Source organism: Silene latifolia, chromosome Y (genome assembly GCF_048544455.1).
Source record: "Silene latifolia isolate original U9 population chromosome Y, ASM4854445v1, whole genome shotgun sequence".
Taxonomy (NCBI): Eukaryota; Viridiplantae; Streptophyta; class Magnoliopsida; order Caryophyllales; family Caryophyllaceae; genus Silene; species Silene latifolia.
In genome coordinates this window covers 339510601-339536002 of record NC_133538.1, presented here as the reverse complement: position 1 = coordinate 339536002, position 25402 = coordinate 339510601, and the positions used below count along the sequence as shown (strand labels likewise).

The window sequence follows — 25402 nt, the reverse complement described above, 5'->3', positions numbered from 1 at the left end:
CAATTGTATAAATGTTTTGAGTCTTCGCGTTATGACAGTAATTCATTAGACTTAAAAATATAAACGATGCACATGCTTATTATTTTTATTCTTCTTCTCGCAGTGTAGAACACGATTATTTTTCATAATACTGTCACAACGAAATGGCTGGAAATAACGCAATCCCAATGCCTAGTGCCACACTTGATCGCGCGTCCTGGCTGAAAGTATTCATGGACCAGATGAATCAGTTCACACGTCTGAAAAATGATGGGTCCAACTTTGCGTACTGGGAGGCGGCACTACGGAATGCGGCCATTGCTGACGGTAAGCTCAAGTACTTAACTGAGCCAATACCGGTCAACCCAGGCCCCAATGCAGGAGTCAACGAGACACTCGCTTATAGTGATTTCGTTATGGAAGCGGGTGTGATAAAGAACGTACTCATCTTTGCAATGGAAACCAATTTGCAGAGATGCTTCATTGCCCAAAGTGCAAACAAGATTTTCACTACGCTCACTAACGAATTCTCAAAAGCACCGAGAATCGTTACATATGAGCATACCTGTCGATTCTTTGATGCGAAACCCCAGAAGGGCCAACTGGTTAGCCCACACATTCTTCACATGATTGAGAATGTCGAGAAGCTGGAGGCACTTGATTATAAAATCAGTGAGAGCATTGTCATAGACCGAATGCTTCATTCTCTTCACGATGGTTTTGCCCTTTTCAGGGCGAACTATTACATGAATGACTTGAAAAAGAGTCCTCATGAGCTACACTCCCTTCTCGTACAGACCGAGAAGGATATGAAATTGAGTGGGAGTGTGAAGCAGGATGTTCTCACTATTTTCAACAAGGGTAAAGGTAAGGGCAAGACTCATGGCGACCTAGCTGTAGGTGAGCCAAAGTTTAAGAAGCCCGGAAACGGTAAGAGTGGGCCCGACGAGAATAGTGGCTCACAGGGCAAGGAAAGAGCAAGGGTGGTGACATTGAGTGCCACCATTGTCACAAGACTGGACATTGGAGGAGGAATTATCCCGTGTACCGTGAGGACATCAAAGCAGGCCGCGTTGTTCCTGTTGGTATGTCATCTTATATTCATATGATTGAGATTAACCATGCAAGTTTCGGAAGTTGGGTACTTGATACTGGTTGTGGTTCTCATCTGTGTAATCATTTGCAGGGCCTAAAGAACATCATACCTCTCGAAAAGGGTGATGTGGACCTGCGATTCGGGAATGGAGCAAGAGTTGCTGCTGTCTCGAAGGGAACATATGTAATCCAACTCCCTAGTGGTTTTGAGTTATTTTTAAATAACTGTTACTATGTACCCAGTTTGTCTAAGAATATTATTTCTATTTCCATACTTGCTAAAGACGATTTTGCATTTTTAATAAAGGATAATAGCTGTATTTTCTCTTTCAATGAAATGATTTATAGCAAAGCAGTTTCCATGAATGAAATTTATATCTTAGACCAAACTACAGAAGTATTACACGTGAATAATAAGAAAACAAAGGTTGGTGACAAAGATCAAACCTATCTATGGCATTGTCGAATGGGACACATAAATGAGAAACGCGTGAAGAAACTCGTCGATAATGGGACTATTCCCGCCTTCGATTTTTCTACATATAGCACGTGTGAATCATGTCTCATTGGCAAGATGACTCGAATTTCCTTCAAAGGTGTTGGAATGCGCGCTAGTGACCTATTAGGACTCATACATACGGACGTATGTGGACCTATGTCAATTACCGCTAGAGATGGCTATAGATATTTTATCACTTTCACGGACGATTTGAGTAGATACGGATATGTCTACTTAATGAAGCATAAAAGTGAGTCCTTTGAGAAATTCAAGGAATACCAGAACAGGGTACATAACAAACTGGGTAGAAATATTTAAGCACTCCGTTCAGATCGGGGTGGCGAATATCTTTCAAATGAGTTTGATCAACACCTGAAAGACTGTGGAATCGTTCTGCAGTTAACTCCACCTGGAACACCTCAATTAAATGGTGTGTCCGAACGGAGAAATCGAACCTTACTTGATATGGTTCGATCCATGATGAGTCACACGGTAGTGCCTGATTCATTATGGGGTTTTGCTCTTTTGTCATTTTGCTCTTATACTTAAATCAAGTCCGACTAAAGTCGTCGACAAGACTCCATATGAAATGTGGAAAGGAACGGTCCCTAACTTGTCCTTTATTCGGGTTTGGGGCTGCGAGGCTTATGTCAAGTGGTGACACGAGGATAAGCTCGGCCCGCGATCGGTCAAGACATACTTTATAGGTTATACAAAAGGAACATTTGGTCAGTACTTCTATTCGCCTACCGAACATCCAGTCTTTGTTGCGGCTAGTGCGATGTTTTTAGAGAAAGAATTTCTCGAGAACTAGAAGAGTAATAGAACCTTCGAGCTGTCGGAGATTCCAGAGCCAACGACCAAGGAATGGATGGAGGAAGTTGTTCCTCTAACTGATGATCCGGTTAATATTCCTGAGGAACCTAGGAGGTCGGGTAGAGTCTCTCATCCTCCGGACAGATACATTGGTATGGTCGAGGAGAATGATGTTTTACACCTAGAGAGTAATGAACCCGTTACCTATAAAGGTGCTATGACCTATTCCGACTCAAAGCTATGGCTCGAAGCCATGCAATCCGAGATGGACTCCATGTATGAGAATGACGTGTGGGATCTAGTTGATTTACCTACTAAGGTAAAACCTCTACAGTGCAAATGGCTTTACAAGATAAAGCGTTCTGTAGACGCGCAACCAGATACCTATAAGGCACGACTTGTGGCAAAAGGTTTCACTCAAGTGCACAGATTGCACTATGATGAGATTTTTGCACCTGTAGTCATGCTACGTTCCATTCAGATAATCTTAGCGATAGCCGCATTTCATGATTATGAAATTTGGCAAATGGATGTGAAACCACCTTCTTAAACGGTTATTTGGAGGAAGAGTTGTACATTGTGCAACCCGAAGGTTTCATAGATCCTGAACATCCAAAGAAAGTATGCAGCTTAAGCGTTCCATTTATGGACTTAAGCAAGCTTCTCGGAGTTGGAATCATCGTTTCGACCAGGTGATAAAAGAGTATGGCTTCACTCGATCGGTCGAGGAACCATGCTTATATATCAAGTCGAGTGGGAGTAAGATTGTATTCTTGATATTGTATGTCGATGACATACTCTTGATTGGGAATGACATTCCTCTCCTATCTTCGGTTAAAGAATGGTTGAAGAACCATTTCCAGATGAAAGATCTGGGTGAGGCACAACGTATTTTGGGAATCCGTATCTACCGAGATAGATCACGACGAATGTTATCACTAAGTCAGGAGTCTTATTTGGATAAGATTCTTGAGAGGTTCAGCATGACCAACTCCAAGAAGGGGAACCTTCCAATGACGTCTGGGATGCAGTTGAGCAAGTCTCAGTCACCCACGACGCCTGAAGGGATTGAGCGCATGAGTCGTGTTCCTTATGCATCTGCAATAGGATCAATCATGTATGCCATGATATGCACACGTCCAGACGTGTCATATGCATTGAGTATGACGAGTCGGTACCAAAAGAATCCAGGTGAAATACACTGGATAGCTGTTAAAAATATCCTCAAGTACCTACGGAGAACTAAGGATAGGGTATTGACTTATGGAGGCGATACTAAGCTATGCGCAATCGGTTGCACAGATGCTAGCTTCCAAACGGATGGAGATGATTAGAAATCTCAGTCTAGATTCTTTTTTACTCTTAATGGTGCTGCGGTCAGCTGGAATAGTTCCAAACAAGAAGTTGTAGCAGATTCTACTACTGAGCCATTGAAATATGATAAGCATGGAGGGCACGTTATTTTCATGAGAATTAAACGTGTACCTGAGTTATAGTAGTTGATTATGAATTCGATACGTTATCTTTTTTATATACTATTTATAACTTCATCGTTTTAATATAATATTTTGTTTTTCATGTGGATTGTCTCGACAACTTTGAACGCCACAAAGTGAACTGAATTACATTATATTTTGTTTGGTCTGTAATCGCCTACAAGAGCTGATAACTCTGGCTATTATATTGTGCAGTCGATTGATGGTGGGTTCAACGAGCCATAAGTCAAACTGTTGACTGATCGATCACAAATGCGAGATTATAACGATACCTCGTAGGACAACTTTTTGTGACAACGTAATGGAGTCCTAAATGTTTAAAAACATTCGGTGCCAGGTCGTGGATAGGATATCCATTGTGTTCCTAGAGTCGATTCTTTTGACTATCGACTGTCTCTTGAGATTAAGGCAGTTTTTGGGTGACTTTGGTTTCTTTCTCAGTCTGCCGTGAATCGGAGGCTAAGTAGATTTTTTCTGGGTCATTTCATACTGTACTTACATCTGTAGGATTCGAGTTGAGGAAAATATCCAACCCTTATCAGGTATAGTTATTTCTCAGGGCCACTCGAGGAGTTGTAACTGAAATGCATGGCGATGCTCAAAATGTTGATTCGTTTATCAGTTAAGTTACTCTCTAGTCGGGGAAACCACTCTTGATATTGATCGCTTGTAAAATACGACCTTTGTGAATACGTATTTGCAAATTGTTTTACATTGAGTGGGAGAAATTTTAGGATATGAGAATCGGTTATCGCACATACACTTGTGAGGACAAGTGGGAGTTTGTTGGAGCTTGTGTCCTCCACAAATTAGTGTAATAACATTTGTAAATCTCTTACAGGTTCACAAGGGTATACTTCGTATATTTAATCAGTTGATTAACTTTTACCTAATAACGGTTGGCTTGCTAGAAAGTTTGACGTTATTATCATACAGATGGCGGTGATCAACTGGTCCCTAAAGGTCACACCTATAGGATGTGTTTGAGAAATGTGGTTATAGAAATATAATCACATTGATGCCCAATTTAACTAAACAGTTAGTCAATGTGTTGATGAGACAATTATTTAATGAAGATTAAATAATATTAGTTGAAACGAATTAATTGTAAATTCGTAAATTGAATATAATAAGTTATATTTAATTAAATGTATGTAATGTTAGATTGGTCGAATTAATCTATTAATTCGTAATTAAATGTAATCAGTTATTTTAATATCAACAAGATGAATGTGTCATAGTGGTAATAGTGAGGGTACACAAACCAAGAGGTCATGGGTTTGATCCTCACTAGATGACAATTTAACACATTTTATACATTTTTGAAATAACCAAAAATAAGGAGATTACACTCCTTATTTCGGTTATATGGGCCGAAATTAGGAAAGATTATATCTTCCTAATTGACTCCCATATTTCGGTCAGTATAAGAAGAAAAGGGAGATGATTATTCTACCCTAATTCTTTTTTTTTGACCTAGCCTCCTCTCTCATCAGAAGAAAAACACAAAACAACTAAATTTTACAGAAAATTTTAGATCGATTCTAGCATAATCAATAGGGCATATCTTATATCGTCTTGGGTGCAACTGATAGGCGAATATCTACTTTGATATTGTTCTTAGGCCGTATTTGTTAGGACCGAAGGTTATTTCTGAATCCTATATTTTGTTTATGTATTTTAATTTTATGACTAGTGATCGTCATCATTATATTCGTTATAATCCTTAATAATAAGGGAAGTATACAGATTATTTCCCACATGTATTTCTCAGGCCAAAAGGCATTGCTGTGTAGCAATATATGCCCCTTTCCGTGATCAGCTAGATGCATTTTGATTTAGTTGAATCCACTTGAGGCATCCATGAATGTCAGTATCTTGTGCCCAGCTGTAGCATCTACCATTGCATCAATGTGAGGGAGTGGGAATGGGTCTTTTGGACAGGCTTTGTTGAGATGTGTGTAGTCTACACAGACTCTCCACTTGCCATTCTTCTTTTGCACCACGACCACATTGGCCAGCCATTCAGGGTACATTACTTCCCTAATCATTCCCATGTCTAGAAGTTTATCCACCTCTTCGTTAATGATTGTATTGCGTTCAGGGGCAAACTTTCTCCTTTTTCTGCAAACTTTCTCCTTTTCTGCTGTACAGGCTTAAAAGAAGTGTTAATATTGAATTTATAGGTAATAATATTAGCATCTATGCCAGTTATATCAAAGTGTGACCTGGCAAAACATGTAGACTTATGTTTAAGAAAGCTTACTAGTTCTGGTCTGACGTTATCAGGGACTTCAGATCCCACCAGTACATACCTGTCAGGGTATTCAGGGTCTAGTACTAATTGATCTGTTTCCATTTGGGTTTCTCCCACATAATTGCTCCTGATAGGTTACTGTACTTGCTAAGCGAGAGACATACCTGCCGTGGAAGGTTTTAATGATTCAGTGTAACATTCCTAGGCAGATTTTTGTTCACCTTTGATGGTTGTTATTCCTCATTCTGTTTGTATTTTGATGCACTGACGGTAGGTTGAGGGAATGGCTCTGACATTATGGATACAAGGTCTGCCTAAGATTGCATTGTAGGATGAGTGGCAGTCTAGGACTCCAAATCTTTCGTATGATGAGACTCCTTCGACGTAGCTTGGCAGGTAGATCTCTCCTAGAGTGTTCTTTGTTTCACCACTGAATCCTACCAAGACATTTGGCTTCTTTATGATCTGTTTCTCATCGATTTTCATGGCTTTCAAGATATCAAGCATGATTAAATTGACTGAGCTGCCACCATCTACTAGGATTCTTAGGACACGTACAGTGCCAATTTGCATAGTAATGACCAAGCTATCATGATGGATGTCCGAGAGTCTCTGCATATCAGTATCATCAAAAGTATTTTGAGTTAAGTTTCTAGGTTTAAAAGGAGATTTCATTTTGGACTCCCTAGCTATTTTCTTTGCAGCTGAGCTTGTAACACCCCTATTTATTTAGGAGCCTTTAGCTAGACATTCCCAAATAAATAGGACTGTTACCATCTCGGTTTTCCGAGGTAGTGAATAACAAAGTATAACAAACCAAAGTACTTTAAATAAAACTTTAGCGATTACATGTTTATTACAAATTAATCAACTAAAACTTAATATAAATTAAAATACAACTTGCAGCGGAAAAAAATAAAGTGATTAAAATAATCTATGTGGTCTAGACTTCTAGGTAAACTGGCCAAGTCGTCACGCATTCCCATAAGCTCCCAAGTCAGCTAATCTTTAGTACCTGTCAAATCTGCTCCCCATTATGGTTCATCACAGGTGTTCACAAATACACGGTCAACCCAACGGTTGAGTAGGGATAAATAGAACAGTAAGAAAAACACATTCAATAAACTTAAACCGTCTAGAAGCATTAGAATCACAAATCGTTAATTAACGGCATTACCTCACGGACCGATTAACGGCAATCACATACCAACTTAATGGCAATCACGGACCAAATTAATAGCATACACAGACCAACTTAATGGCATACTCGGACCAATTTAATGGCATACACGGACCAACTTAATGGCATATACGGACCAACTTAGTGGCAATTACTCTTATATTATTCACGGAGCTCAAAGGCCAATATTGCTTACTATCTCTTTCCCGTGTCAATAACAACAACATATCAATTAAACACGAATTTGAGTAGGGGATCCCTACCTTTTAGCAAATCCGAGCGCCCAAGCCAAATTAATAGTAATCCTCTATAACGTCGGATCCTGTATGTATATGACGATGATGTTGCGGAGATGAACAAGTCAAATAGAAAGGCAAAGTTCACGGAGCTAGCTGGTTAAAGACGGCGTACTCGTCAAAATTACTTGGCTCTTATACGTCCTTGCTGTCTATCTCCCTATCTCTTGTTTTTCTTCTTTTTGTTTTTGGTTGAATGAGTGATTACGGGAAGGGTTTTGGTTTTGTTTATATATGTGGGCTCACAACTTTCCTACCTATGTTTCCTATACTATATTATATTATTTTTACAATTACTTTTTCTATTATTATTAGTAGTATTATATTATATATAATGTCATACATGGAATAATAATAATTCATCAAACAGTCGTTCTAATAACGATTTACTAATTACTTTATATCTATATTATAAGCGAATACGGGTGTTAGGACCAATTTAGCCTGGTCTGATTGTAACCTAGGCTGGCCTTATTAGGCTGATTGGGGCAACCAGAGCCCGGGCAAGTATAGTTATTATTTTACAGGAGAAGAACACCAGAGGATAAATAAGCTGTTAAGGTCCAGGAAGAAAAGCCTGATAATGATATTAAGATAGCTTGATGGAACTCTCCAGCAAGACGGCTGATCAGCAAGCAAGCGAGACAGTTATACACATGCCCTATCATCACGGAAGACCAAGTCCAACTCTAAGAATAGTATATTTCCACGTACCAGATCGTGCAAAGGAATATAAGCCAAAGTTTGTTGAAGAAGACTGGGTCAAGCGGATAAATAGGAAATGTGCCCTATTTTCTAGCTAACAACTGAAAACGGTCAAGAAGAACGTTGGGGGGCATCCAACGTTAATTTTTGAAGAGTATAAATAGCACTATTAAATATTTGTAAAGGATATAGGTTTTTCTTCTCATTATTCTCTACTGAATACTCATACTTACATACAAGATTTGTAATCGGCTTACCAAAGGAATACAATAACACTATCTATATTTAATCTCCATCTATAATTCTTCTATAATTTTATCCCTAATTTACAGAACTTGATACCCTTTTTTCACAATAATTAGGCATGATCCCTTCAGGGAGAATCCTGCTAAAACAATTGGCGCCCACCATGGGGCATCTAGTTCATTAATCAAAAAAAAAATTTCCTTTTTTCATTCTTCATTTAATATTCACATACAAAAATGGTAGAACTTACCCCAGAACAACAATTGGTGGCTGCCTTGGCTAAGATTAAAGACTTGGAGACAATTCAAGAAAAGGCAGCCCAAGCAGAAGCTGAAATCAGTAGACTGAAGGAATCTGAGTCTAACCTGAAAAAGAAATTGGAAAATCAGGCTTCAGGCTCTAAGACCAGATTCGAACCAGGAACCCCATTCTCATCCATTATCAAAAATATTGACTTTTCCAATTTTGGAACTCCGGAGAAGGATACCTCATCCGGCACCCAAATCATCCCCAATGATGAAACAAACAAAACTGAAGCAGCAATAATGATGGTTATGCTTCAGGAAATTCAAAAACTCCACAACAAAATAGAAAATATACCGGAGTACCGGACCGTGGTGAAGTAGAAGTTGATGCCTTCGCCGACTCACCCTTTGCAGATGAAATTGCAAAAATTGATCTCCCCAAGAAATTTACCGTCCCATCCATGAGAACCTATGATGGGACCTCTGATTCACAAAATCACGTTCCCATATTCAAACAAAAGATGTTAGCCACCTCAATACCCAGTGAACTCAGGCAGGTCTGCATGTGTAAAGGCTTTGGTACAACCCTGACCGGAGCAGCATTACAATGGTTCATCAATCTCCCAAATGGAAGTATCAAGAATTTTGCAGAATTGGTCAATGCCTTCAATCAACAATTCGCAAGCAGCGGCGGACACATGGCCAAGAGACCCAAAGAACTGTTCGGGGTAGAGCAACTTCCCGAAGAATCTCTCAAAGAATTGCTGGCAAGATTTGTCAAATAGAAGGTAGCCATTCCCGGTGTGTGACGAAGAGACAAAGCAGAGAAGCCTTCAGCAAGGAGTGCCGCTTGACATCGACATCTATGCAGACTTAACCAAAAAAGCCTGCCCAACCTTTGCCACTGTTCAATCCATCGCCTTAGAACATGTCAGATTGGAGGAAGATCTCAACTTCAGAACAAATTCGTCCAGAGGAAAGTAAGGCTATAGACACACTAACAGGAAAGGCTCCTACCAGAAAGGAGGCAACCCCAGATCATCACCCTATTCCAGGCCTGAACGATCTGAAGTCAACATGGCACAAGAACACAAAGGTAACCTTTCTAGCCTACCAACTATTCCTGAATATAACTTCTCTATAAATACCGCAGGATTAATCAAACGCCTGGAGAGTTTGGGGACACGGTCAGATGGCCCAAAAAATCCGACAACGCCAGGAAAGATCCAACGAGATGGTGTGACTTCCACCAGGACATCGGGCACACCACAAAAGAATGCATCCAACTCAGGAAACAAATAGCATACCTCCTAAAGAAAGGTTATCTGAAGGACTTAATCCAGCAGCCAAAGAACAAAGATGAAGGACAAAACAAGAGAGATTCAGGGAACGGCAGAGATCCTCCTCCTCCTCCCCCCCCATCTATGAAGTCAAGTTCATAAATGGAGGATCAGAAATCTGTGGTCTAACTAGCTCGGCTGCCAAAAGAATATCCAGGGAGTCTAGACTTCAGCCCCCTCTTAGATCTAAGTCATTGCCTGCTATTACTTTTGATGACTTGGACTTGCAGGGAATATCAGATCTACACCATGACAGCTTGGTAATTACCATGCAAATTGGCACAGCTAAGGTATCAAGAATCCTGATAGACGGGGGCAGTTCAATCAATTTGGTAATGCTTGACATCCTCAAAGCTATGAAGATAGATGAAGAGAAGATCATCAACAAATCCAGCGTCCTGGTTGGGTTCAGCGGAGAAACAAAGAACACCGTGGGAGAAATTAGCCTGCCAACCTATGTGGAAGGCGTGGCTTCATATGAAAGATTCGGGGTAATGGATTGCCTATCCTCATATAACGTAATCCTGGGCAGACCATGGATCCACAACGTCAAAGCAATCCCATCAACATACCATCAATGTGTGAAAATACCAACCGAATGGGGGATAACCACCATCAGGGGAGAACAAAGGACGGCTCAGGAATGCTACACCCAGGCTTTGAAACCCTCAAAGTCAGGTAAGTCCCTTGCATAGCAATTAAACTCACCTGTCAGGAAAGAATATATTGCACAATCACAGATGGAAATAGGAGAGGTCATTTCGGACCCATTCCCCGACAGGAAGGTACTTGTAGGGTCGATGCACCACTCGGTCGGACCCAATGGTCGCCTTTCTCAAAACTAAAATGTCCTGTTTTGCTTGGTCACATTTTGATATGACTGGAATAGATGCTGATATTATAACCCATAAGTTAAATATTGACAAATCCTTTAAGCCTGTACAGCAAAAAAGAAGAAAATTTGCTGCAGAGAAGCGTGAAATCATCAACCAAGAAGTTGACAAGCTATTCGACATGGGAATGATTAGGGAAGTAATTTACCCTGACTGGCTTGCAAATGTAGTAGTCGTCCAAAAGAAAAACGGCAAATGGAGAGTCTGTGTAGACTACACTGACCTAAACAAGGCCTGCCCCAAAGATCCATTTCCCCTGCCACACATCGATGCAATGGTGTATGCCACTGCAGGCCACGAGATGTTAAAATTCATGGATGCCTCCAGTGGATTCAACCAAATAAAGATGCACCCTGCAGATCAGGAAAGTACAACTTTCATCATTGAAAGAGGATTATACTGTTATACTGCTATGCCCTTTGGATTAAAGAATGCAGGTGCAACCTATCAAATGTTGGTCAACATGATGTTCAAAGATCAAATAGGAGATACCATGGAAGTCTACATAGACGACATGGTAGTCAAGTCAAAAAAGGCAGAAGACCACGTCAAAGACTTGGAATTAGCCTTCCAAATACTGGAGAAATTCAATATGAAGCTCAATCCACAAAAGTGCCATTTTGGAGTCTCAGCAGGCAAATTCTTGGGCTATATGGTGACAAAAAGAGGGATAGAAGCCAGCCCTGAATAGATCAAAGCCATCCTGGAGATAGAACCACCAAAGGCAGTCAAAGACATACAAAAGCTGACAGGAAGGATAGCAGCCCTGACCAGATTCATCTCAAGATCATCAGAAAGGTGCAAGTCATTCTATAATCTGCTAAGGAAAAACAAGGACTTTCAATGGACCCCTGATCATCAGGCTGCCTTTGAAGATCTGAAAACAAATCTATCCTCTCCTCCCCATCGACAAAACCAAATCAAAGACGAACCCCCGAAGATATTGCTACCACGGAAATCTAAATGTCGGTCAGGAGTCCTGGTCAAAGAAGAGGACGGACAACAACACCCTGTCTACTACGTAAGTAAAAGTCTACTAGATGCAGAGATCAGGTATGGTCTACTTGAAAAATACGTTTTAGCTTTAATTATGAGTTGCACAAAATTAAGACCATACTTTTAAAGCCACCCTATAATAGTCAGAACTAATCTTACTATCAAGTCTGTACTTAGGAAACCAGAATTGTCCGGACAAATGTGCAAATGGTCAGTCCAGCTAAGCACATACAACATAACATTTGCACCAAGGACAGCAATTAAGTCACAAGCACTAGCAGATTTTGTGGCTGATTTTAGTCCAGCCCTAGAACCCGACCTAATAAAAGAAGTAAATAGACTGACCAACGACCAAACATACCTAGAATGGACCCTATTTGTCGATGGTGCAGCCAACATGAGGGGCACAGGCCTGGGGGTAGTACTAAAATCGACACAGGGGGATAAGATAGTACAACCTATAAGCTGTGCATTTGAAGCTACCAACAATGAGGCAGAATATGAAACCCTAATAGCTGGATTAAAGGTATGTATTGACCTTGGTGTACAAAACCTAAAGGTACGTACTGATTCCCTTCTTATTTCAAATCAAGCAAATGTAATATATACTGCAAAAGACTCAAAAATGATGCTTTATTTGGAAGTTGTCCAAAATTTAAAATCAAAATTCCGCAATTTTAATATTGACCAAATTCCCAGGGACTTGAATACCCTGGCCAATGCCTTAGCTGGCCTAGGATCCAACTTCAGTCCCCTTGACTTTGACAAAATACCCATCGTACATTTATTAGAACCTGCAATAAATAAGCAAGATGAAAGTTTCCCAATATATGTTACCAATTCTTGGAAAAAACCTTACTACGATTGGCTACAACAGGGAATCCTTCCCCTAAATAAACAAGATGCCAGGGCACTAAAAATAAAAGCTGCTTCATATACTATTATTAACAACGTGCTTTTTAAGAAATCGCAGGCAGGGCCATACCTCAGATGCCTGGAACCACAAGAAACTGAACAGATATTATCAGAAATCCATGAAGGATACTGTGGAAGTCATAAAGGCGGAAGGAGCCTGGCAAGCAAGGTACTCAGAACAGGTTATTATTGGCCCACCTTGAGGGCCGATTGCCTAGAATTCAGTTCTAAATGCGAAGCTTGCCAGATTCATGGACCATATATCCATCAGCCATCTGAGGAACTACATTCCATATCCGCACCCTGGCCATTTATGAAGTGGGGCATGGATATAGTAGGGAAACTACCTCAAGCACCCGGACAAGAAGTTTTCATGCTAGCAATGACTGACTACTTCTCCAAGTGGATAGAAGCTGATTCATACAGGCAAGTCAAAGAAAAGGATGTCATAGCATTTATCAAACACGACATCATATGTAGATATGGCATCCCCTCTGAAATAGTATGCGACAATGGCACGCAATTCTAGGGAAAAAGAACAGCAGCCTTCTGTGCTCAATGGAACATCAACCTAGTAACCTCCACGCCAGGATATCCAAAAGCTAACGGCCAGGCAGAATCCAGTAACAAAGTAATAATCAGCTGCATAAAGAAGAAGCTAGAAAGAAGGAAAGGCAGATGGGCTGAAGAGCTCCTCTTTGTCCTCTGGGCTGACAGAACCACGCCTAAAACATCCACAGGCCAAACCCCTACTCCTTGGTCTATGGATGTGAAGCAGTAATCCCAGCTGAGGTCGACATTCCATCAGCCAGATGCAGCCTGACAGCAATATACCTCTAATGGAGGACAACCTGGACTTAACGGAAGAGCTAAGGGATGCAGCCAGCATTAGATTGGCAGCATATCAACAAAGAGTTGCAAAAAGCTACAACAAGACCGTTAAAGCTAGAGTATTCAGGGTAGGAGACCTTGTCCTCAGAAAAGTCTTTCAACACAAAAGAGAAGAATGCTGGAAAATTGGCCCCAACCTGGGAAGGTCCCTACCTAATTGACTCAATAGTCGGACAGGGAGCTTATAGATTACAAACCCTGGACGGCGAAATGATCCCAAGAGCTTGGAATATTGCACACTTAAAACTATTTCACATATAAAATATACCTCTCAGCCCAGGTATAATTTTCATCTTAACATTTCTTGCTTGACCTGATATGAAACTAAATGTATGGTACTTGCCATTATATGAATAAATGCTTTATATAATTTCTTCCATTATGTGCCCAAGTACTTGTCAATATTCTCATATTTCCTTTTACCAAGTAGAATCTTCAATATTTGTTTTACATACTGCACTTTACATAAAACAAATCTTAAAGATTGGGGGCCACCCCACTGATATCCAACTGATACCCAACTTTCGATTTGAAAAACAGCCTTAAAATATTGAGCTCAATTTAATATACAAATCTAGAAAACCTTTTCCTGGCTTGTATAACATAGATGGGTCATAAGCCCTCCAGACAGGCAGGGGACATAAGCCCTCCAGACAGGCAATAACCCCACCCATAACACAATGAACTGGCCAGATCCAGCACAAAAGCTGGCCCGATCCAGTCGAATAAATGGCCAGATCCAGTACACATCCAACACTACAAATGTACCTTATCAAAACACAAAAAGAAACCAACAAAGACAAAATATTTATTCATCCAAAATAGCCGGCCTTACCACATACCTAATAATTATCCATTCCAGGAACATCCCTCCTAGATGGGCCAAAATATACCTAATAAATATTCATTCCAGGAACATCCCCCCTAGATGGGCCAAAACGAAAAGGAAAAACATAAATCTAAGCAGGTTTCGAGCCAGTAACCGACTCACAACCATCCACCATTTCCTGATCACCAAATTTTTCCTTCGAAGGAGGAGAATCCACTTTTTCTTCTTGACCCATATTGGCCAAATCAGGACCGAGTGTCCGAGTCGTCTCATCCCGATCCGGATCCCAATTAGCCCGGTCAGATTCCGGATCCCTCATAGCATCAACTCGTCCTTTCCCAAAGAAATACTGAGCAGCATCAGCAAGCCGCGCCTCCGCTAGCTCCTTTTGAGCACCAAGCTCTTCATTTTTCCCCACCTGATCCTGCATTGCCTGCTTCTTGGCAGCCATCTCTTCCTTGACAGTCTTCAGCTCTTCCCTTACAGCCTCCAACTCTTGCCTGACAACCTTCTCAGCGTTTTTTGCAGCCACCTCACAAACCAAAGTAGTCCTGGATGCCTCTCTAGCTGTCCCCAGCTGAGATTGAAGTACTACCTCATTACCTCTGGATGTGTGTAGCTCACGATTAACTTTATCTAATTTCTCTTCCAAGCTAGAAACCCTAGCCTGGGCATCCCTGAGCTGACAAGCAGTAGCCAACCCGGCATCCAATCCCTACAAGAAACAAAAGATAGTCAATCAGCCAAATATAAAGCAACACAAAGAACACATAACAATTAAAATATCCCTTTACAACTAACCTCCTTAGCTTGAGAAGCAAGTTCAGTAGCCTTTGTCACAAGAGAAGACATGATAGAAACCACCTTAGTAGAAGACTCAAGGGTATTAGCAGATAAAAGTTGGCCGCTCATACTAGCAGAAAATTCATTTATCTGTGCCCGGGCAGCATCCATATCGTCCATCCTAGCAGACACTTGCCTGACACTCCTGATTGGTTGAGCTTGAATAGGCTCTTTCTCTCTCCCTTCCTCTTCAGGAATAACATCTTCCCTCCTCCTTTTGGAAACCTAAACAACCTCCGGTGATACTAGCCTGGGTGGATCCTGGGAAGGCTGGACATCAGAAACCAAAATGTCAAGCGTCTTGTCACTCCCAATAGCCTCCTGGCTCTTGGATCTATTCAAAGAATTCTAGCCACCCTGCCTTTAAATCTTTTGCAGTAAAGCTGGCCAATCTAGCAGTAAGACCCGAATCTGAATATATAAAGAATATACATAAATATCGAAGAGAAGCGATAAGAAGACAACAATTGACATAAAGACATATAGAAGACGTACAGAAAGAGCAAAGTGGAGCTAGGCTTGCCTTTGGGTACTTTGACCACACTCAGCCTGGTCTTCATATACCGGGCAATAAATCCCTGCCCAGACTAGCAGGCCAAGCCCTCTCTTCCTCAGGAGTAGAAAGGAAAGCCTCTATCCTTGAAACAGGGTCCTCGTCAAGAGGGTCGAAGTTCCAATCAGGAGCTACAAATATTAGTAAAAAATGCACAAGTGAAACTTAAATATCCTAATTTCGTTTAATATAAATTGCAAATTAAGAGTACAGGAAACCTACCACTCTCCAAAGGAGGATATCTCAAATAATCAAAGCCTGACCCCAGACTCTCAGTCCGGATAAACAGGAAAGTCTTCGCCCAGCTTTTATCATCTCTAGAGTCCAGGTTAGTAATTAATGGAGACATTTTTGACTTAATTCTCAAATTAAAACGACCAGTAGAAGGATTTTTCATATGATATACTGCCTTTATATCATTAATAGTAATTACAACTTTATGCTTGGCACATAAATTTTCAATAGAGTGGATAAGTTTCCAAACCATTGGAATGATTTGAAAAGGTGATACTTCCATAGCACGAATAGTATCGATCATTAAAGAAGTAAAAGGTAACTTACAACCTACCTTGAATGCCCATTCATAAATACAGAACCAACCAGGTGACATCCAATTAGCTCTGACTGGACAAGACTCAGGAATCCAAACCTCAGTCGAATCAGGAATTAATTTTTTCTCCCTTAAAACCCTATCATAGTTCGTTTTCAATAAGTTTTCTTCAGGGAAATAAGGATCCAGAGATTGAAGAGCAGAAAAAATGGAATCCTGATATTTAAAAGCTATAGCACGAGCAGGAGGATCAATTTCAACCACCTCCTCCTCATGGATATCTTTGGGTTTAGGCTCAGCAGCAGCTTTCTGGGAAGCAGGACGCTTTTTGGCTCCCATATCCTTTGTTGTTTTGGTTTTCGTGATGAATTTTATTTAATGAGAAATTATAAATCAGCAAACTAGAGTTCCTGGAAAATAGGGGAGAATTTTAGAGAAGATTTAGCAAGGAAAGTGGAAGAAATTTGGTGAAAAACAAACTCATCACAAATACCGTATTTATAGAGGGGGTGCAACGGTGCAAAAATCCTAGAAAACGCAAAACTGTCAGCATGACATCATACTGTTAGCCGTTGCAGTGTTTAACGGTCACTAGAAGTCTAAGAGTCCTTGAATAAATCTGATTCTTTTTATTTGTTTAGCCCGGTAAATTGACATCTCACCCCTGGCCTGATCCAGCACGGGTAAAATGTCAAGGGGCAATTGTTAGGACCAATTTAGCCTGGTCTGATTGTAACCTAGCCTGGCCTTATTAGGCCGATTGGGGAAACCAGAGTCCGGGCAAGTATAGTTATTATTTTACAGGAGAAGAACACCAGAGGATAAATAAGCTGTTAAGGTCCAGGAAGAAAAGCCTGATAATGATATTAAGATAGCTTGATGGAACTCTCCAGCAAGACGGCTATTCAGCAAGCAAGCAAGACAGTTATACACATGCCCTATCATCACGGTAGACCAAGTCCAACTCTAAGAATAGTATATTTCCACGTACCAGATCGTGCAAAGGAATATAAGCCAAAGTTTGTTGAAGAAGACTAGGTCAAGCGGATAAATAGGAAATGTGCCCTATTTTCTAGCTAACAACTGAAAACGGTCAAGAAGAACGTTGGGTGGCATCCAACGGTAATTTTTGAAGAGTATAAATAGCACTATTAAACATTTGTAAAGGATATAGGTTTTTTTTTCTCATTATTCTCTACTGAATACTCATACTTACATACAAGATTTGTAATCGGCTTATCAAAGGAATACAATAACACTATCTATATTTAATCTCCATCTATAATTCTTCTATAATTTTATCCCTAATTTACAGAACTAGATAGCCTTTTTTCACAATAATTAGGCCTGATCCCTTCAGGGAGAATCCTGCTAAAACAACGGAGTATTACAATCTTCCCCCCTTAAAAGGAACTTCGTCCCCGAAGTTCAATACACAAATAAAAATTTCATGCTAACAATACATTAAAGGTCTCAAAAATGTACGGTATTACATTCTACCCTCCTAAAAAGGAACTTTGTCCCCGAAGGTCGCGCACGCAACTCAAAACTGACTCAACCGTCAACCATAGGCTCATCACAAATGATATTCATATTTAATCAACTAACATTATTCAGTTATTTATTATAAAAAAGCGCATTCAATTAAATCGTATACAAGCACTCATAAGCGAAGATTAACTCAAAAATTCATCAGTATCACATTCTACACCTAAAAAGAAACTTTGTCCCGAAGTTTTCTAATAAATAATTTATTTAAATGTTACGATTATCTTAAATGACCACTTAAAATATTAATCATCCCAATCTATCTAATATCTAATTATTCTTCTCATTCCGCTGCACCGTACTAGCTTCTCTAACTGACTTCCCACCATTGTTCTGGTTACCTCCATTACCTTGATTATTGATGTAGCTCATCTGGTTACTCCATTGCCCTTGATTCCTGTTGCTCATAATACTTGGTGTTGGGGTTCGATACTGCCCTTGGTTACCCCCTTCATCGCCTTTCCTCTGTATGTTTCTACACTCATACGCTCGGTGACCTCTCTTCCCACACCCAAAACATGTCACTAAATACCTCTCACAACTCCTGCCCGGGTGGTTATTGCCACATTTGGTACAATGATACACTCGCTGACTCACACTCTGACTCCGATTATCATTGGATCGCTCACCACCACTAAGGTTAATTCCCCCCGCCGAATAATGTTTAGATTGATTATTGGTTTGCTTCTTACTACTCCTCTGCCCCTCGCTAGCAGTCTCACTCTTTCTTTTCTCTCCCTTCTCCTTATTTTCCTCCTTTAACATATCAACAATCCTCTCTACATGCCCAGCTCGTTGATAAACATCATCCATGCTACCTGGCTGACTAGCTGCAAGCCTCTTCTTAATAGTTGTTGTTAACCCCTTCTCAAACCTTAACGTTAGTATCTCCTCACTGAAGTTCAAATCAGACACATATTCTGCCAATTCCATAAATCTATTGTGATAGCTTTCCACCGTCATCTCATCAGTCATCTTAAAAGAATCAAATTCAGCTCTCATCTTACTCCTAATATGTTCTGGTACAAATACAGCCCTCATAGTCTCCTTGAAACCCTTCCAAGTGATAAAAGATTTATCACTCTCCCTCCAAGATTCCCTTATGACCTCCTTACTACGGTTCCACCACAAACCAGCTTTTCCCCTCAAATAGTAAGCCGCTTGATCTACTTGCAACTCCGCAGGACATCCTAGCAACTCAAAAAGGTTGTCAAACTCCCTATGCCAATCTACAAGTAAGGATGGTTCACTTAATCTGTCATACTTCGTCGGGTTGTGCCTTGCGATATCAGCACTCATCGTTGCTGAATCATGAACTGACCCTTTAGCCTTTAATGCCGCAATCAAAGCCTCATTCATAGATATCAAACGGTCAATCTCCTCTTGGGACATGGTGGAGGGTGTAGGTGTAGATCTCTTTGGAGGCATGGTTCTATAAAAGTAAAACAAGACAACATAAGTTTCTACCCGAGAAAAGATGGCTTAACATTTTTAAATATTCTATACTTACAAAAATAAGGTGTGGTCAACTGTATCCTTTATTACCCCTCCTTAGGTTCTCCTATCATCACTCCTACCCCTCAACTATCATAGGTTAAAAATTTATAAAGCATTTATATTGAACTTTTGGTAAAACTCGCGTTTTCAGAAATCAAAGTCAACCTGTAACTTTCAAAAATTACCATTAAATAACTGTTACGTTCTACATTGAGTTTTTATACTTTATAGAAAATATAAAGAGTTTTCGAAACATGAGAAAAATAATCAAGTCTAAATCTCGAACAACCATTTTATAAAGATTTTTACAATCCAGTTGGTCCAAACAGAAATCGATCAGCAATTTTTCAAAAACTTGAGTCAACTTGTAAAAATCACCATTAATTGTCAAAATATTATTTTGATACGTGGCTTATCAATTTGAAAACATATTGGAATGTTTTAAACAATGGAGTTGGAATTCAACAAAATGCTTAAGTTCAAATTAAATGAGAAATTTTATAAAATCGTTTGTCGAAAAATTAACTGCACGGGAATATTCCGACCACTGTCCATTAAAATAATTATTTCTCCCGAACCGTAAAACTTTTAAACATGTGACCAATGACATTGGAAAGCTAACTCACTGGGTTAACACTCATAAAAATTTAAACCTTAGACAATAAAAGAGGTCAAACGGTAACTAAATCAAATAGGGGTAAAAATCTGACAAAATAAGGTTCAGCCCTAGGTTCCTTTTTACTAGGTCATAAGCTTCATTAATACTCTCCTATACTTGTATTTAGTGCAACGTGGTCATCATACTTCACACACGACTAGCATCTCCTCTAAAGCATTCATATCACATGTTAAATCATTTCATAATATTATAAATAGCATGGTTTCGGGATTCACATAGCCGCATATCACTAGACATGATACTACTATCACACAACATCCAATCATCGAACAATATTAATTTACAACCGCTTTCATGCTCACAATCAATTCAACATATATTTATTTGCACAATACCAATTCTTATTATAAACACCATATGGCCAAGCCATCAATCAATCTTTATACTTAACTTACTCTTATCCTGCAACAGAGTTAGTACAATTCATATCAAGCATACAAACATCTCCCTAAATCGGATATACTTCCTTTTATCTACTCCATACTCTCAAATTTTCTCTCAGGGTTCCCGTTCGAAACTGAGAGGGTCAATGGTTTGGAGTGAGAGGCCCTACTCATCCCAATCCTAAGATGGGGCTCCTAGCAGTTTCTATCCCGGGGTTCATTTTATTAGACACAAGCTATGTTCATTATTGTTCATTGGTTTAGGCCTGAGGATCGTTCGCTCTGATACCACTTTGTAACACCCCCATTTATTTAGGAGCCTTTAGCTAGACATTCCCAAATAAATAGGACTGTTACCATCTCGGTTTCCCGAGGTAGTGAATAACAAAGTATAACAAACCAAAGTACTTTAAATAAAACTTTAGCGATTACATGTTTATTACAAATTAATCAACTAAAACTTAATATAAATTAAAATACAACTCGCAGCGGAAATAAATAAAGTGATTAAAATAATCTATGTGGTCTAGACTTCTAGGTAAACAGGCCAAGTCCTCACGCATTCCCATAAGCTCCCAAGTCAGCTAATCTTTAGTACCTGTCAAATCTGCTCCCCATTATGGTTCATCACAGGTGTTCACGAATACACGGTCAACCCAACGGTTGAGTAGGGATAAATAGAATAGTAAGAAAAACACATTCAATAAACTTAAACCGTGTAGAAGCATTAGAATCACAGACCGTTAATTAACGGCATTACCTCACGGACCGATTAACGGCAATCACAGACCAACTTAATGGCAATCACGGACCAAATTAATGGCATACACAGACTAACTTAATGGCATACTCGGACCAATTTAATGGCATACACGGACCAACTTAATGGCATATACGGACCAACTTAGTGGCAATTACTCTTATATTATTCACGGAGCTCAAAGGCCAATATTGCTTACTATCTCTTTCCCGTGTCAATAACAACAACATATCAATTTAACACGAAATTGAGTAGGGGATCCCTACCTTTTAGGAAATCCGAGCGCCCAAGCCAAATTAATAGTAATCTTCTATAATGTCGGATCCTGTATGTATATGACGATGATGTTGCGGAGATGAACAAGTCAAATAGAAAGGCAAAGTTCACGGAGCTGGCTGGTTAAAGACGACGTACTCGTCAAAATTACTTGGCTCTTACACGTCCTTGCTGTCTATCTCCCTATCTCTTGTTTTTATTCTTTTTGTTTTTGGTTGAATGAGTGATTACGGGAAGGGTTTTGGTTTTGTTTATATATGTGGGCTCACAACTTTCCTACCTATGTTTCCTATACTATATTATATTATTTTTAAAATTACTTTTTCTATTATTATTAGTAGTATTATATTATATATAATGTCATACATGGAATAATAATAATTCATCAAACAGTCGTTCTAATAACGATTTACTAATTACTTTATATCTATATTATAAACGAATACGGGGTATTACAGAGCTAGTTAGGCCACAAATCTCAGATCCTCCATTGATGAAATTGACTTCGTAGATTGGTGGTGCTAGGGGCAGATCACGTTGTGGTCTTTCCTGATCCTTCCTTGATCCGCTGTCTTCTCTGTTCTTTGATGGCATTAAATCCTTCAAGTAGCCTTTCTTTAACAGGTAAGCCACTTTTCTGCGTAGACCCAAGCATTCTTCTGTGGTATGTCCTATGTCCATGTGAAATTCACACCATCTTGTTGTTTATTTCTTTGAGTTGGGATTGTCCGTCTTTTTGGGCCACTTGATAATGTCTCCTATGTTGTCAAGCCTTTTGATGAGTCATGTACTATCAACAAAGAAGTTATATTCCTGAATAGGTGGATAAGTATAAGAGTTACCTCGTTGCTCATATGCATAGTGGACTTCTGATCTGTCAGGCCTGGTGTAGGGAGATGGCCTGGAGCTGCTTCCCTTGTAATTAGAACTTTTCCTGTTAGACCTTTCCTGTAACATCCGCAATTTTCTAATCTCGCTTATTTAATTTTTGTTTATAAGATTTAAATTTTCATAATTATATTTACCGATTTTGTACCATTCGTTAATTAATGCCGTTTTAAATCTTATTTCAGTCCGATTTCTTCTCGGACCGGATTTTTATTTAAGTGACATTTTTGTAAAATGGGAAAATTTATATGGGCCGGTTTTCTTCTTATTTGGACTGTGTATTTTGATAAATAAAACAAATGGTTTAGTTATCTTTGTTTATCAAATTGTAAGATATTTATATTATCTTAACTTTAATTGTTTTATAAGAAACATGAGCAGATATTTTTTTTCCTGGGTGTTATCCCTTGCCTTGGTCGGTTATATTGGGAGAGAAAAGAGGGATATTTTATTATTTTTTTTACTCATTCATTTCACCCATTTATTTTACCTTTTTGTCCATATTTATTTAAACTTTTCACACTCACAAATAAGGAGAATTCAACCCTAATTCTTCCTTGAAGGCTGCGTTAATATTTTACGTACGTGCCTATGTTCTTGCTTCGTTATTTGAAAGTTTTACGTACGTGCTTGCCATCTTGCTTCTTTATTATGATCGATCGTCTTTTATTTCCTTTCATCCTAATTCTAAGGGGTTCAAGAGGATCCATTTGAAGGCTAGTATCATATTGATTCGGATCCAAAATAAGGTAACTACGACATTACTCGGTATTGCATTGATTAATTGTTGTAGTTGTATATATTATTGCATATTTGTGGTTTTATAAAGATGTATTCGTTAATATGATTTTCGAACCATATTATTTCTGATCCCTTGATGTTTATAAATTATTTTGACTATGTATAAATTTTATTTTATTAATAGGAATTTATTTGGTTGATTTGCAAGTTTTATGATTAAACCGATTAATATGATATAAGGATTGTATAAATTCGTTTTTATGATTTCCAGGAGGTGTAAATTCTTTTTCTGGGTTAAATGATAGATTTTAAGATACCATGAATTTTCGTGGTAATTGTTTTGGAGTTTTATTATTTATTTCGTAATTTAAAGTATTAATGCAGTGTCTGTGATTATAGCGATTCTGTTTGGTTTTAATTATGTTAAAAATACTAATTCAAATTATTAACTCACAAAATTTTAATATGTGGCAGAGACATGGAGTATTAGGTTGTGTATAAAATTTTAGGTCTTGAATAATTATTTTCGATTTATGGTGTATTTTACAAGTTTGATGAAAACCGTTGTTAAATCTGTCAAATATGTTCGTCTGTTTGTAAAAATCATATCACCTGTTTTTTTCTTTCGAATTTCCACAAATGTAAAGAATAGACTCGTTATTTCTAAGTCTAGAATCTACACAAAAAGTTTCATAAATTTTCACTGTACGGTTTGTTCAGAAACAATTATTAATGAACAGCTCGCCTGTAAACTGCGAATCTGTCATCAGTCAAAAGAATAATTCGTAAACTGACTTTTCCTTATGATCCAATGGCTAATATTTTTCTAACAGAAACTTTATAATGTCTAGTTATGTTTAAAATTTGTTTTGTCTTAAAATATTTTCTAATAATGGATTTATAAATTAAAACATTTTGGGTGTCGTTTTCTTACAGTTTCTAAAAATGAATTTTTAGACCCCTGATACTTTCGTCATTTTAAGTTGGTCAACAAATGAAAGTTGTAGCTAAAAGCTACAGAAAACCATAAAAATTGGCCTTGCGTCATTTCAATTTTTCTGTAATTAATTATGAATTTTACAATACTGTTGTTCAGTTTTATAAACTAATATAGAACTCCGTCTCATTAAAGGCTAAGTAAGAAGTCTTTACTAAAGTACCTTAAGTGAACGGATGGTCTTTAAAGTTTAATTACAGTGACTTATCTATTTTAAAGTTCTTGAATTAACTTTATACTTTTGGAAGTAAAGTTTAAGTTTTCTGTTTTGAAGGAATAAAAGTGTGGTTCACTTACGAACATTTGAATGATATACTTTGAATAATATACTATCCTTGGGATATTTTTAAGTTTGGAATAATTAAAGTAAGGGTAAAGAATAATGAACTAAGGCATACGGGTTCTTATACAGCTATATGATTGGGTACCCTTGTGGGAGGTACAGATTGTCGTAGAGTCATGTACATGTACTTAGACTGGGACTACGCATTGCGTGGTAAGACGAGTCTTGTTATAGTTTGTTGTCTAGTGAGTGGACTTGGAGTTGGTCACCTTTGCGTGACACTGGGTTCCCGAAACTAGTGTAAGATGCTGCGGTATCAAGGAGTATAGCTAAAGTGAAAATCTAGCCTGAACTAAATTATTTCCATTCTGTCATTTGAGGAATTTTACTTTTAAGCATGCAGCACGATTATTTTATGCGTGAGTTTGATAATTTATTTTTGTTACATATGTTTTTGATATTTCAATCTATTTTTGATATATTATTGCTTCTGTAACATTTATATCATGTGATATGGCTGGGAGAACATCGAGTTACTCTCCACTGATTGTGGCTATTATGTTTATAAAATGACAGGTGTTAGCTTTGCTGGGGATTTATGTGTGAGCTAGCGAGTAGTTTGCAGATCCTACTCTGTTTTTCTGCTTTCTTTTATGGTTTTAGTTTGAACACTTTGAGGAATTTTATTTTCGCCCTTTTTATAAAAGTGGCAATTGTTTAGACTTG

The 25402-nt window shown here is 38.7% G+C and overlaps 1 protein-coding gene and 2 long non-coding RNA genes across 3 annotated transcripts; all 3 read right to left on the bottom strand.

The window, feature by feature from the left end:
• Nucleotides 1-5723: 5723 nt before the first annotated feature.
• LOC141631485 (uncharacterized) lies at nt 5724-6817 on the bottom strand. The gene is made up of 2 exons (XM_074444150.1): nt 6412-6817; nt 5724-6031 (listed from the first exon to the last, which is right to left on the bottom strand). Exons 1-2 carry the CDS (start codon nt 6815-6817, stop codon nt 5724-5726), a joined length of 714 nt encoding a protein of 237 aa, XP_074300251.1.
• A 136-nt stretch (nt 6818-6953) lies between these two features.
• Nucleotides 6954-7950, bottom strand: LOC141633469 (uncharacterized). Its single transcript, XR_012538235.1, has 2 exons — nt 7586-7950; nt 6954-7166 (listed from the first exon to the last, which is right to left on the bottom strand). It is a non-coding gene; the product is annotated as an uncharacterized LOC141633469 (long non-coding RNA).
• A 13175-nt stretch (nt 7951-21125) lies between these two features.
• Nucleotides 21126-22044, bottom strand: LOC141633467 (uncharacterized). Its single transcript, XR_012538234.1, has 2 exons — nt 21758-22044; nt 21126-21338 (listed from the first exon to the last, which is right to left on the bottom strand). It is a non-coding gene; the product is annotated as an uncharacterized LOC141633467 (long non-coding RNA).
• Between the last annotated feature and the right edge of the window lie 3358 nt (nt 22045-25402).